The following is a 15,151-nucleotide window of genomic DNA, read 5'->3' as shown; positions in this document are numbered from 1 at the left end:
TTGATTAGATTAGAAAAATTAAATAAGTTATTAATTATAAAAAATATGACATGTTTTTTCTAAAACACCATAATCATCTTTCTTAATATCCCCCTCCCTCTTCTACTTGATTATAGTTGAGGGAATATCTATAGGGGTAATTTCAAAAAAAATTGATAAATATGAGAAATAGATCTTATATTTATTATCAAAATTAACTCAACAATTAGGTCTTATATATATTTTTTATTAAATTATCTCTCTCTTCCTGTCACTGGTGGCTCATTGCTTCTCATCCGCGAGAGATTTGTGATTTGATATTACTAATAAAACCATATACTACGTAAGTCACAAAACTTTTTCTTCTTAACAAGACTCGTGAATTATTTTTCCAGATGAAAAAAAAAGAAAAGAAAAGGTTCAGGCACCAGTGCAGCAAAAACTTTTTACCTGAATTTTTGTTCAAAAATAAAATCTTATTGGACCAGTTCATCATTCGAAACTGTATCACATTTTGGGCTCTGATGAAATATGATGAATTGATATGGTATTTTGTAAATACATAATTATCTTGAACATATTGATTATTACCTCCAATCTTAATTATAAATTTTTTTTAAATTTACAAACGAAATATTACAATTAGGATCCAAAGTAGTATATGCTTTAAACTTTTTCAGGAAAAAAAAAAACCATCCGCAAAAACACTTATGGAATGGTACGTTGCGAATTGAGTCAAACTGGGGAGGAAAAAAAACGATGGCACGTGAGAAAGACGGAAATGAAGAACAAAACAAGAGTGGGAAGATCAGAACGTCCACTGGCACACAAGAAGTAATCATGAACCCCCACGCGTACAATTGAATTGTGGACTCTCATTCGCTTGTGCCTTTGCCTTTAATTTTCTTTGCCACCATTATGTTGTCCTCCATCATCATTCATATCACTGTCCTCACTTTATTTATTTATTTATCTTTCCTAGTCATACTTGTCCTTTTTCATTAGTGGCATGCCATCGTTTGCAATTCACCACAAATATATATACGCACACACGATAATATATCATGCCACCTTTTAAAAAGGCTAAGAGAGAGAGCACATTGCCCCACATTATAATTTCTCTGCACTTTTTTTTTATACTGACTTATATCCAAATATATTTGCTTTTTCCCCCCCAAAATAGACATGCCTTCTTCTACATTGCTTCCCTGACCGATATTTTTATGAAGCATAACCCATAAAGACATATTTATCACAAAAATTTTATCAGTGACAAGGGCTTCATAAATTTTTATACCAAAAAAGTACTGATATTAGTATTATAATATAAATTTTTTTTATTTTGGCAATTCTTTCTATATAATGTTTATTCAATTTAACTCATTTCATTTGTGTCCCACAGTCTCGACATGTAGAGCTGGAAAAACGGGCCGAGCCCATCTAAGCCTTGAAATTATGAGGGCCGGGCTTGATATTTTTCTCTTAAAATAACAAATAAGCCCTGGAGGGCCGAGGGCTTAAAAGGGCCGGCCCTTTTAAGCCCTCTTATAATTTTTTTATTTTTAAATTTTTATATAATATTAATGTTATTAATTTTTTACATTGTTAATAATATTTCAAATATTTAGTTATTATTATCATTTTAAAATTAAATTTAGTTTTAGACAATAATTTATCCAATTAAATTTTTTAAAAAATGGGTTAATTTGGAATTTAATAATGATTTGATTTATATTATATGCGTTGATATTTTTAAACTATATATATATATTTGATAATATAATATTTTTATACTTATATAACTTGTGATTCTATAATTTGAATTAGAAATTCATAAGTTTCAACAACAATGTTTCTCACATTAAAGTAAAATAATAGTTATATTGTAAAATTTAAAAATAAAATTCTTATAAAGAAGAAAAACTTGATATTTTTGTTACGAAAGAAAAGCATACTTATGAAGAAAAGTAATTAATTATAGTAATGATGAAGTTTTAAAAGATTAATTATAGTGTTTATTTATTGTACAATTGCATTATAGATAAAACTTTTAGATGTTGTTATCTTATTAATGAATGTGTTAGATGTTCTTAGATGTTGATGAATATTTATATATGATGATATTTTATATTTGTAACTTAATTTTATTCATATTTATATCTTTTATTAATAATTTTATTAGTTTATTTTTATATTTTTATAAAAAAAATATAATAAATATAAAAATAGTATTTTTTTCTTAAACGGACTAAAAACCTACAGGCCGGGCATAGCAAATTAGAGTATTTTTAAAATTTCAGCCCTGAAGGGCCGGTCTTGATTCTCAACTCTAGACATAATGTGCCATTATTACCAGTTGGTGATCTTGCCTTTTCTTTCGGCGGGTCGGGAAGTGGGTCCCACTCAACATGGTGATGATGCGCTTAGATTTGCAGATATTTGGGAGTCAACAGAGAAATCAGGCCACGTTGTTTGAAATGGGACTGGAACGTAAATGAAAAAGACACGTGGGTCATATAAAAGTCTACTTGTCCAAAAATAGAGAAAGGACCATCTATTATTTGGTCATGGGGCTTCCCTTTCGTTTTGGGGAAAAGCAGCTTCTAAATCAAAGTTCATCATAACAACCAGTAAATTATTAACAGGTATGAACATAATTTACATTCTATTATTTTTTTTCTCCGAGAATTTTGCTACAAATATGCTTTACATAATACGAGTCCCATAAAAGTATACTTTAAATGCATAAATCAATGCTCTGGCAAGAAAACGAATTGTAAAATTTATAATAATTATATGATTCAAAATTATTTTTAAAAAATTGTAAACGCAAGGGAGGAAAATTAATAAGGAGAATGGTATTATCATGGTGATTGGTGATGATGAAAGCGCCGCAGCGCAGAGAGAGAGAGAGGAGCCAGATAGATCATTGTGATCTGGGCATGTGACTGTTTCTCTCCATTGCAAATAATGGAACCATGGTGGAAGATAAAGCAAGATATAAGAGCAATTGAACCTAAAGCCGTTGTATTCCAATATTTCGGTGGTTCTGTGTTCTCCCTTACGTATCTTCAATATATTATACTCCTCCGGTCCTAATTAGAAGACCCAATTGACTTATTTGAGGAGATTAAGGAAGTAAGTTAAGGTGGTTATTTATAATAAATAAGTGTTGTTATTCCTAAAATATCCTTGCTAATTAAGTATATTGGCTAAAACTATCATTATTAGAAGGATTATATTGGAAAAAAATGCATAAATATAAGAGAGAAAATTGATTGGGTCTTATAATTAGGACCAAATAAAAAGTTAAATTGAGTCTTATAATAAGGATCGGAGGAGTATTATTTTGTTAGCAACCCACCCTCAACAATTCCGTTGTAGTCTAGTCGGTTAGGATATTCGGCTCTCACCCGAAAGACCCGGGTTCGATTCCCGGCAACGGAAGCTCTTTTGCTATCCTATCGTTTTGAACTTCGACCCCCCTAACAATTAGGAAAGACGAAGTGTGCAGCAGGATCGAGTTCGCCCTCGAAAGTCGAAGGAGACGACAACAAAATGGCGCACTCCTCAACATCTTGAGCTGTAGTATTTTACTCCTCTGCTATACTTTTAATGGCTTCCCTCAGCCTCGCGGGCCTTCAAAATAATTCTAATTCTAATTTCAACTGTAGAATTTGAGGTCTAATAATCTTTTTACTGTCCTTCTGGTGCTCTTTTTGGGCGAGAAACTATTAAGTGGCAAAATTACAAAGTGGGGCGTCTCCATCAATGCTGGAGGACTTCCGAATGTGCAAATAATAACTCGTGTTTGCGCATTTAATCAGCCCACAGAATCGAACTCAAAAGCGAAGCTTTGAAATGGAAAATATGATTTCACTCTAGATTAAAGTGGTATCAAGCCCCAGTGAATTTCTATCAAGGGGAATCAATCTCATTTTAGGTTTAGTAAATGTATAACTTAATGTTTTTTTTTGTTGGGGGGGGGGGGACAAAATCCATAGCTGTCAAACTTCATTCTTTTATCTGTTGCAAACGCGAATTATCAGTCTCTGTAAAGTTGGACATTGCCATGGACATGTACGATCCTCATTCTCAAACTCCAGAATGTCAGCATAAACCATGACATGACTATACCTCCCAATAAAACAGGTTCAGGCTTGGGCAAAGCCTCGACAGACCATGTTGTGCATGGATTGCAACCATCCTTGGCGTTAATCTGCCAACTATTGTACCGCACTGTTTTTCTATGCATCATGGTTCAAACGTCCCATTTGAGTGCTCCTCACCTGCAACACCAGAGTTTCCATTCGCTAGCCGATTCGCACCAGAGGAACTTGAGTAAGGGGAATATGTTGGAGCTTGATTGCCTCGCGAATGCCGGCTCTGTGCTGTGCTACTTCTTGTTACTTTTGGACGAGCTTTCCTGCCCTGAGGTAAAGATGAAAAATAGAGATCAATGATGGGAGAAAAGAAACATACAAAGAACACCAAAATGCTGAAACAGATAACAAGTGTGGGAAAACAAGGCTCAATCATATACAATGAAATGCAATCCCTAGGGATTATGATACGAAACTCATAATTCAATAATGAATGAATGCCGTATACAATTGTGTGGAAGCAAGATACCTTTCCCATGCATTTCTCCAAATGAGGAGCAAACCTCCCAGCAGCGATAGACCGACCACAATTCATGCACTCAAATACTTCACTGGCAACTGAAGGATGGGTTTGTCCAAATATGTCAACCACATACTTTCCATTTATTTCGTTATTGTTACTAGAATCAGCAACCCGGGCTCTGGCTTGTGCTGACAACTTCATTTCTTCTTCCTCCTCTTCTAGATTATGATCAAGACCCAGCCTTGCTATTCTGTGATACTCAGATGCCACATCAACAATGATGGAATCTAGGATATCCCAGAAAAAATGGGATGCGAGCTGCAGGGAATTTCAACACATGCAAGTAAGTATACAAGGTACAAGCTTAAAATGAATTTGACCATCTATAAAGTTTCTATCCACGCATACAAAACTGGTTACTCCAGGTTTTTGCGTATTGGTGTTATTATGCATTACAACAACAAAGCTAGAGTATTATCCAAAGTCATTATTCATTCGTTTAAGCTGGAGGAGGGAAAAAAAGCAGGAGTAATGGGCGTGGGAGTATTATTTCTTCCGTCTAACTGCTGCCGCCTGCAAGCTCAAGGCCTAGGGCTGCAAGCATCACATAACCCCATTTCACCAGAGAAATACCAAAGATACAATACCATTATACAAGAATGTTTCGTATATAGCCATTGGATGCTCGATTTTTTCCCCCATTAATTGGATGCTCAGGTTTGAATTCCATACATATAAGAAATTTGATGTTCCACCTCATCAAGGGCTTCTACGCATGGGAAATATAGAATATCGTTGAAGACTACCACCACCACCATCAGACAAGCCCAGGATAAGCTACGAAAGTTCAAACAGTGCCAGAAATGATTTCAAGTACGATGGAACGATTATAAATATAATAAGTATGATGATCAGCATTTTATCTTCCTCATTGGAGCCTTCATTCTAGAAGGGAAATTTAACAGATATATTTCAAAATGACAGCATAATTAAGCAGATTGTGTTACAATAGCGCAACTTCACCACCTCGCAACAGCTAAAGCCATATCCCACAGTCCAAATGGAGAAACAGTCCGGTGAGTTGAGTTCCTCTATTTCTCCATTAGATCATTGCTAACCTCTGCAACCCATGGCCTGGTGTTTGAAACTATGATCTCTCTCTCCATAACAGAGCTTAAGGGAAAGGAGCCATTATTCATGTATTTTGTGTGTCACCAATTCAGCAGTTGAGTTAAAGCCAAAAAAAAAAAGTGAAAATCAATCATAAATTCATAAATGTATCACTAGTAGCGACCAATGAATCCCATTAATAATTTCAGCCAAAAGTGAATTCTCATAATCTCATTGTCATGCATCAGCAAAATCCCGAACAAGCTACTGAGAGTTTCGGTGAAATGATTTGCAACAAAATTCAGCCAGCATGTGAAATATGTTAGGAAGTAGAAGCTTGCGTTGGAATCTCATTTTCTAAACTAGTGCCCGGAACGCAGAAACATGTTGTCGATTCAAAATTGAGGTACAGACCTGTGAATGTGATGTGTTTTCTTCATTAGGAAGTGACATGAGTCTGTGACCAAAGATACTTCTTGGCCCCCAAAAGACGGCCACGACCTGTGAAAGTCAGTAAATAAACACGATAATATTATTCAATCGCAAATGACATTTTAATAAAGAAAAGAGCATAATAATGTATCGCTAACAAAATACAACACATAGAAAGTAACACAAACATCTGCATGAACTACTTCCACTGATATTGTAACATGCATCTCAAAACTGACAACAAAGAAAAGCTGGACCATAAAATAAAAATTTATGTATATCAACAAGAAAGAAAGGTATATAGTTGCACGTTTTTGTCAAGTTTGTCTCCTTTATCAGCCAACTTCTTTATCTTTTCTCTTGTCTAAACACAGAAAGTTAGGATGACCATCTAACAAATTCCAGTTTCATATGAATTTCTATTCAGTAGCTCAACGCAACTAATACCCGGTACTGATAATACCTACTTTTAACCTGCCCGACCAAACTACAATATGGGTTGCATTCGAGTTATACATGAGGCACCTTTTCGATATCCAGTTTAACATTATAAAGAACAGGAAAAAAAATATTTTGATCAGCCTGCAGCAGGTTTATTTGGGCTGAAATGCCATAATTCTTCAATGGGGCGCACGGAACTGGAAAAAGCTATTCATTTTCGTTTCAAAATAAACACGGGCCATCACCGCAGAGTTATAAATTTAAGCTGCAATAAAACATTTCCAGAATACCGATGACTCATTAACAGAGAAAATCACAACCAGTTTGCGAGCTAGAGCCGGCTAGAAGCTACAAATTTTCAAGATACGGGTATTTCAGGAGAGAGACAGGATTCAAACGAAGATTAATTGTGTAATGAAGGAGTCGAAGACTGAAGGGAGAATAAAAAATTGAAGGGGGCAAAAAAGAAGGAAAGATCGGAACAAGGAGAAAAAGAATCCGCTGTCTGTTTAGAGATCAGGCAAAATTTTACACCTTTCGGAATGGGCTTCACTACAAAAAGCCAGAGGATAGGAAGAAGAGGCAATGATCGTTCTATGATTCAAAATCCCACTTCTGCTCGAGACTGCAATACCACAAGCCGAATTCGTTTATTGATCCCGGGGAAAACAATGAAACGGATCAACGACAATGCCGATTTCATCAAACTCCGTCAAAACGACGGCGTAGTGGGAAATATCCAAGGTTATGTTTGTAGGGTAAACACTTCCATGGTTACATAAAACGATGATACGTGGGCCCCCTTTTTTTTTTTTCCACCCCTCTCATTGAAAGTTTGGTACGCCAGTATGAAAAATGGACTTAACGTAACAAATAATGATTAGCGTTTTAAGGTTGGCGAAAAAAAAAAACATATGACTAGCGTTTTAAGACACATATTGAATATGAGTACTTCTCATTAAAGTATCCAGGTTGAATATTACTTGTGATTAGCGTTTTAAGACACTATCAGGTACTAAATATGGATATTTTTTTCAATAAGAATTTGAATATTAACTTATTATGTTACAAGGAATTAATCATATTTATCAGATATAACCCTTATTGATTCATTTCGCTCTGACATTGTCATTTTATTTTTGTTTCTTGTCGGGAAGGATATTTCTTTTTTGTGTGTGCATCCAGTATTATGACCAACTCCTTGAAGAATTACAAACCATACTAATCCATGAATCAAAACTATGAATTTCAGTTGAGTTAGAACGACTCCTAATCCAACCGCTTAGGAAGCACGTTTCTTCATGTTAGGGGCTCTTAAAATCTATTTCAGTCACATCAACACATGGCTTATTATTCTAAAGGTGCAAATGCCAGCTAAGCCCACGCATATACGCATATAAAATCCGAGCAAGCCCATGCACGTTGTTGCGGTCAAGAATTTTGCAGCCCAAACTGCTAAAGATGGGCTAACTGGCTGAATCAGCTGACCCCTAATTATTTTCTTAAAGTAAATTGTAAAATGTGTATCCGTAGTCACGATTCAAAAAAATAATAAATAAATAAATCTTAAGATATTAGTTCATTGAAAAAAAAAATGTAGGGACTAATCTGTGCGTTTCATTTTGAGTTTCATGTCCATAAGTAAAAAAATTTATTAAAAAAAAATTCCCTATTACAAAATTCATTGCCTAAAAATACATAAAACTTATACATATACCCAGGTGTATTTTTATTTAGAAACGACACCATTCACGTAAATATCTTTAATATTTGCATGGGATTAGATGATCTGGGCCTTTCATGCAATATTTCGATCCACCCAAAATGCCCTTACCAAGAATCCACTCACAAAATTTTCATAACTCAGTCGCTATTTTTTAACGCAGAAAAATATTAACCTTGAACGAAGCTTGATTCATAGATCATTATATGTGATTTATAAATAATGTATCTTAATAGCACTGCATCTTTAAATCATGAAAAATTTACTTTGGTTCAGGTTAATTAACTCATTAAATCAGTGAGTTAATCAAACGAAATTAAACAATTAAATCTTTATATATATATATATATATATATATATATATATATATAAGGTAAAACCCATGGATGGAAATTCGGCGGTTGACAAGTAATTGTCAAGAGACAAGAGACGGAGCCCCCGATGTTCCACTGATGCCCTCTACATAATTGCCTAAACAACTCATTGTCCCATGGGAGAAAAATATTGACCTGCCATTTTTGTCCTTCAACCGCTTGACGTTGGCGGGATACTACATTCCTTTGTGTGATAAACATCTGGTATTAAATAATAACATCATTTAATTTCAATTGAAGCAATATTATAAGGCTGGGATATTTTTATATTATGGTTTTCTTTTTCACTCACAGAAATTAATATCCAAAATAATAAAAGTGCACCTAACATTCTATTTTTTTAATGATACATCTACTATCATGATCTTATTTTTTGTAATGTATCCAGCATCCAGATCCTATTTTTTAGTTACATCTGATACCCTAATTTTTAAGATACTAAATATACTAAAAATAAAATTCAGGTGCAGAATACAGTAAAAAAAAAAGATTAAGTGTTAAATACACTATAAAAAAGATATATGCATGTGAGGGAAAAAAAAGGAGGGGTTGTTGGATGCACCTTTATCGTATCATTTAAGAGATATTCGAGTCCCTTTCATTTAATTTTGCTGTTGTTAAGAGTTCCGATCATTGTTTATTGAATGTAAACATGTAAATCTATTTTTATTTAAGATATTATATATATACACAAAATTAATAACTTGATTCTTGGAAGATAAGCTAAGTAAATTGCATTAAATTTTTTTATGTATCTTAATTGCATTTATATCCTTTAGATAAAAGCCAAATTATAATTAAAAGTGATTTTACAGTATACGAAGTAAATATATAATAAGAGTAAAACTATTTTTATTGTAAATTAAACACCCTTTAATTGTTCAACACTTGACATGCATATAATGGAAACTACTTTTTAAATTTATTCTCCATATATGCAATGCAACACTCGTAAGAGCAATAAAAAAAAATGTTGGAAGACTGGAACACGACAAAATGAGACAAAGCAGAGAAAACAAAATAAGATGCCCCGCCTCGTCCATATTCCAATGGCGACCGCACACCGATAACAACATGTTGATATAGATCGGATATTCCCTCTCAACTTTAACAAATAATAAACATCTTTGATACAGATTTAAAAAAATAGATAAAACATAAAAACTTAAATTGGTGGAAAATACAAGATTTCAACCTGTCTTGTTATATTTCAGGTGAAAATAAAAAGCCTATCCTATTATATCAACAGTGTACGTGGGAAAGCAACACCCACAAAGTCATCATACTAGCTTCCTATAACATGTTGAGGTGATAAAAAGATATAATGCTCTTCAAATTTTATCGGATATCAAGATTTAAAAAAAATTAGTCTTTTGATCCTATTGTCTTGATTTAATCGTAACCCATTCCCGCTTGTTAAATTTTGAATCAATAGACCCAAGTTCTTATAATTTTGACTCAATTTAAATTTGATTCCTAAATTTTAATTCACTGTGACTTAGTCTTATAGTTTCAAGCATCTAAGACTTTGGCTGTTAAATTTCATGAAAAATAAAAATTTTATTTTCTAAAATATAGAAAACTCTAAATGATTAATAAATTGAGTTGTATTAAGTTAAAATTTAGTTATTAAATTACAATAAAATTAATTTTCCCTTCCTTTTTAAATGAAGCTAAGGCAAGAATGGATAAAAAGACAAATGACCTTTTACTTGCCAACTAAGCGAAAGTAAAGGGATGAAGGAAAAGAGACCGACGTTCTGGGGCATCAAGAAAAGTCAAAGTTTCAAACTTGAAGAAGTGAACATGCATATAAGGATATGAAGGCAGCCCAGAATTAATGGCGCCACCGTTTCTCGTCCAGGCTCTGCCATGTCGGCTCCCTCCCTCAGTCCTCAGCATCAAGAGGGCGAGATTCAGTTCTCTCGCGACAACCACTTCGCTCTTCACGGCTTAATCACTCTGCTCACTGTCGTCCTCGTCTTCTTTCTCTTCATTGTCTTCATCATCATCATCCCTTGCTTGAAGCGTTCTCGTTCTGCTTCTTCCTCTGCTGCTGCCACTTCTGAACCAGAAGCACACGAAGAAGATGAAGATTCCAGAACTCCTTCAACACACAGAGTTGAAGAGAATCTCACTCAGACACAAACGAGTTTCATATCTAACAGTAGTAGCGAAGTTATTAGTGTGAAGTTTCCATTGTAAGAAAGTATTCTTTCTGTGTTTCTCGGGGCAGATTGTTGGCCGAGACTTGAGATTCATGGTGGACAATTTGGCAGTTGGAGATGAGAATAGATGTGATGGGCTTTAATTTCCGCGTCCTCTGCATCTAACCCATATCGGTAATTTGTGGTTATCATTGTTGTGTCCCGCGGGTCCCTTCTCATAAAGCTCCAAAAAGCAACAAGTGCAGCTAGTTCATTAAATCGCACAAAGGATCACATCATTGTATATTTACCTCTTAGCCATTGGATTGCTAGGTACTCTTTGATAAATTTTATGTACGCTTTTGCACTTTCTTTTGTGGGATTTTATATATAAATTTCAAACCCAAATATTTATACAAAATTTACAGGCAACACTATTATGTTCATGTGCAAAGTGATGTGGCAATTCCAATTGATATCTGAGAGATTGTACAGCATTTAATTGGCCCCTCAACACCTTAATTTTAGCAGGGACCTGTCCTGTTGAACAATCACCACAGGAAAGGAGATATTGCAAAGTAGTAATCTTTAATTTAGAGAGCAAAGTTGAAAAAGCAGAAGAACTGGAAATGATGACCTCAAGAATGCATCACAGCGTCCTTAAATAATACTCGTAGAAAATCTCTCCAAAAAAAAACTCATCGTCGCGGCGGGCTGTTTTTGTCTCCGAATACTGGTGGGAAATAAGATGAGGGCATGATCCAAAGCAGCAATAGGTAGAAGTCATTCTGGAATCTGGAAAATTCATTAGCCACTCATAATTAATTAGGGCTCCATCTATCCTTTCCCTAACTTCATCAATTCCTTTGCAAGTATTAGTCCATGGGAACCACTGTCCTTCATCTGGAACTTCCATTAATCACGCTAGCATTATTCGTAATGCATTCCAATAAAACCCACCGTTGGTGAAGCTTTGGAAAACCATAAACGCAAGAAACATAACAAGAACAACCGTCAAGAGATTCAATTTACCATAGAACAGTGGACTGCAAAGGCCCTGTCGAGATGATATTATTGATGGTGAAATCACATACAAGCACCAATCTGATTTAAGTTACAACATCTAGCCAAGACAAGCTACTAAATAATGCAGAGACTGCCATATGACATCTAACTAGAGCTAGATATGGAGAGGACTAATGCCTAAGATTATCTAACTTCATCATTACAATATGCAAGAAATCAGAAGATCATACTTCCCACCAATATGGAAGTGAGAGGAACTGTGAGGTTGTCATCAATCTCTGAGCTAATAGGAAGGGACTCAACCACTGTAGTCGCGATAGACACAATCAAAAACCTAGAATCATTCTCCAGCTCTGCTCAATATATCCGAATGAGGAAAAATAGTACATATACCTGTCAAAACTTCAATTATTAATATGAAGACAGACCAAGCAGGTTTTCAGTTGAGAGGAAAGTAAAGAGAGCAACATATGTCTGCAAAAGTTACCCAATAGATGCTAAGAATCCAGAAGATGCCATTGCAATTGAACCGGCCAACGACTTGTTTCCGTTGTAGGGTATCTTCTTACTGCCAAACCGCCTCCCAACAATGTCAGCCATACCTGAACAACATGTTAAGAATTATGCCAGGCATCGCCATTTTATAGAATTGAAGGAGTCCAGAGAAAAGAAAAGAATGTCCGGTCTGCTCCACCCTTTTTCTTTTCTTTCTCTTTCCTTATTCAAGTTTCCAGCGCAACTAAAACATTGCAAGATACAATCATGAGGACAGAAAATATAATTGGCTCTAGCAAAAGTACCATCTCCTGCACACAGATTGCATATTAGAGCAACGGATAAAGGGGAAGTTCTCCAGTACATCGCACAGGCAAAAGTAATAGTTGAGACATAATACAACGGTCCCTTCAGAAGCTCCCTGGTGCAGAGGAAAAACGGAGAAATGAATAGATCAAGGCGTATCAACAAATATTATTTTCATTCTCCACAGAGACAGACTTTAAGAGAACTCACAAGCCAAAAGCGTAACGCAGCTGCTAATCAAAATCATAACCTACTAATTCTTTTTTATTTAAAGCGAGCAATAATATAAGAATCCGCCTAAAAGGTCGTCATATCCATTCCTGACAGGCCTAAATTGACCAGCTTGATCACTTGACAGCAAGAGATTCTGCTGGATTGATTTGACAGTAAAATGGCTAATTATTACAAGTTTTAAAGATTTATATATAGTCTCACTGGCATTAATGTATACAACACTGAAACCTGTAATCTCCAAATCGGCTCATTGATTTTACAGTGGCTTCATCTTTCTGTATACCAAGTCCAATAAGAAGCATCCGAATTATATTGACTCCTGGAACGAAAGCAGCAAAAAGTGGTGCCTGACTCCCCGAACTGTAACAATAGAAGCAAGGACATTTGACAAGGAAAAGTGGGGCTTTGAAATTTTAATATACTCAGTATCTATAAATTTACCTGAATAGTGGCCAGCAGAGCATGAATGCCAGTCCAATGCTTATATGTACAAGTTTCCTATTCAATTTCTGAACACAAAGGAAATAACCGATGAGAAGTCTGCAATATAGAACAAGATAGGTATTAAGAAATAGAGGAAATTAGCACTGTTTGGATAACAACCATCAAAGTCAAACATTATATGAAAAACCATGCACCTGACTTTATCCTTGATAGATAGCATTTTGCACAACGCCACAATGAAAAAGAAATGCACTAGTTATTACTTCAGAAATGGAGAATACATTACAAATGGAGTCAAAACTAAAAATTTCTCGTTACAAATTAGCGCCATCGATGCTTCTCTTCCAGTGACAAGAAAATGACAACCTAATTATGAATCAGAAAATCTCCAAGACTCCAACTAAGTATAAACTGTAATAATAAATTACTGCTTAAGTTAAAATTTGACGCTGCTAGGAACATGTTCAGTCCTGTGTCACATTATGCATCACCATGACCATGACAGAAGCCTCTCGCCATCCCTGATATCTTCTTCAAGGAATGAAATTCGCGGTAATTCAAAGGATCTCAGTCCTACACGTCACTTCGATTCTCGTTCATAGATATAACAAAATGTAAAGCAAAGACTATTAGGAGAGTGAGGAATAAGAAGACCCGAGAATATCCTTGGTCCATCTTCAACCAGAATTATAACCGTGAAACGTAGAGGTCAAAGCATTCTCAGCAAAATACCCCCCATGAAAAGTCAACTACTTAAAGGGAACATAGAGAACTATACAGTCAACTAAGTACCTAAACAGACGATTAATTGCGAATTCTAAGCTGAAAGATGAGGGTAGAAATCAGACCTGGTCGAAGATGCCACGCTTTGCGGTCTCTTGCCATAACCTAAGCAAGGAAAGAGCGACGCCGAAGGAAATAGCCGTGGCGTAGACGTCAGAGACGGCGGGATTGTCGTGAAGCATAGAGCCCGGCGACAGGGGAGTCAAAATCCGACGAGAAAGCCTGGTGGGTGCTTCGGGTAAGGGAATGCTGAAACGGAAAGAATGGGAAGAACAGTTGGGTTTGACTTTGGAGAGCAATCCAGAGAAGGTCTGAGGGGTTGAGTCGTTTGACGACTGAGGTTGGGTACCAACTATAGCTTGCAGCAGAACATGGTAGGTGCTGACGCTCTTCAATGAGCTTTCAATTTCGAAAAGCTCGTGACCCACGAGCTTAGGCTCTGGACTTCCAATGAAATTACCAGTTTTGAAACTACAGCACATGGGGCACCCGATGATTTTAGTTTTTTTTTTTTTTGCCAATAATTTTAGGGGTTTGAGTCGTTTGACGACTGGAGGTTCGGCGAGGTACCAACTATAGCGTTTGCAGCAGAACATGGTAGGTGCTGACGCTCTTCAATGAGCTTTCATTTCGAAAAGCTCGTGACCCACGAGCTTAGGCTCTGGACTTCCAATGAAATTACCAGTTTTGAAACTACAGCACATGGGGCACCCAATGATATTTTAGTTTTTTTTTTTTTTTTGCCAATAATTTTATTTGGTCTCCCTCTGACACTGGTCCAAGTTTAATCAATAAAAAATATATTCATTGACCATGTTAATCCCTAAAATTTTACTTTATAAATATTTTATTTAAATCTGGTATTTATTATCTCAAATTGAATTTTAATTTTAAGTTAATTTCATGATTCGCAGATGAATATTTTCAGTATAATGTCTCATGGATAAAATTAATAAATTATTATCAATAACATATTTAAAAAGTCGTTATAAATGAAATAAAAAAACATATTATAAACTAAGAATTATGAT

General features: G+C 35.3%; 2 protein-coding genes, 1 non-coding gene and 1 pseudogene across 6 annotated transcripts; 2 read left to right on the top strand and 2 right to left on the bottom strand.

The window, feature by feature from the left end:
* Positions 1 to 3,353: 3,353 nt before the first annotated feature.
* Positions 3,354 to 3,426, top strand: TRNAE-CUC (transfer RNA glutamic acid (anticodon CUC)). Its single transcript has one exon. It is a non-coding gene; the product is annotated as a tRNA-Glu (tRNA).
* A 408-nt stretch (positions 3,427 to 3,834) lies between these two features.
* Positions 3,835 to 7,274, bottom strand: LOC114753685 (ataxin-7-like protein 3). Of its 4 annotated transcripts, XM_028942388.1 has the most exons (5): positions 7,123 to 7,274; positions 6,130 to 6,216; positions 4,612 to 4,923; positions 4,350 to 4,410; positions 3,835 to 4,268 (listed from the first exon to the last, which is right to left on the bottom strand). In XM_028942388.1, exons 2-5 carry the CDS (start codon positions 6,166 to 6,168, stop codon positions 4,234 to 4,236), a joined length of 447 nt encoding a protein of 148 aa, XP_028798221.1. In that variant the 5' UTR covers positions 6,169 to 6,216; positions 7,123 to 7,274; the 3' UTR covers positions 3,835 to 4,233. The 4 variants fall into 4 exon arrangements, with proteins under 4 accessions (XP_028798221.1, XP_028798218.1, XP_028798219.1 ...); XM_028942385.1 differs by having other exon boundaries at positions 3,835 to 4,410; positions 7,123 to 7,269; XM_028942386.1 differs by lacking the exon at positions 7,123 to 7,274 and adding an exon at positions 6,909 to 6,929 and having other exon boundaries at positions 3,835 to 4,410.
* Positions 7,275 to 10,453: 3,179 nt separating this feature from the next.
* LOC114753686 (uncharacterized) lies at positions 10,454 to 11,217 on the top strand. Its single transcript, XM_028942389.1, has one exon. It carries the CDS (start codon positions 10,558 to 10,560, stop codon positions 10,888 to 10,890), a length of 333 nt encoding a protein of 110 aa, XP_028798222.1. The 5' UTR covers positions 10,454 to 10,557; the 3' UTR covers positions 10,891 to 11,217.
* Positions 11,218 to 11,859: 642 nt separating this feature from the next.
* LOC114753683 (probable phytol kinase 3, chloroplastic) lies at positions 11,860 to 14,602 on the bottom strand (annotated as a pseudogene).
* Positions 14,603 to 15,151: the final 549 nt, after the last annotated feature.

Source organism: Neltuma alba, unplaced genomic scaffold, assembly GCF_004799145.2.
Source record: "Neltuma alba isolate B1F8T4 unplaced genomic scaffold, ASM479914v2 tig00008070_pilon, whole genome shotgun sequence".
In the NCBI taxonomy this organism is placed as follows: Eukaryota; Viridiplantae; Streptophyta; class Magnoliopsida; order Fabales; family Fabaceae; genus Neltuma; species Neltuma alba.
The sequence above is the reverse complement of the archived record's forward strand: the minus strand, read 5'-3'. Positions and strand labels throughout refer to the sequence as shown.

Bases quoted from the DNA above. Each gene is read 5' to 3' on its own strand.
- LOC114753685 (XM_028942385.1), bottom strand. From the start codon at position 6,168: ATGTCACTTCCTAATGAAGAAAACACATCACATTCACAG. The intron at 4,924-6,129 runs GTCTGTACCTCA...AATTCCCTGCAG, and splicing joins AAAACACATCACATTCACAG to CTCGCATCCCATTTTTTCTG. The intron at 4,411-4,611 runs GTATCTTGCTTC...TCTTTACCTCAG, and splicing joins TGGAGAAATGCATGGGAAAG to GGCAGGAAAGCTCGTCCAAA.
- LOC114753686 (XM_028942389.1), top strand. From the start codon at position 10,558: ATGTCGGCTCCCTCCCTCAGTCCTCAGCATCAAGAGGGCGAGATTCAG.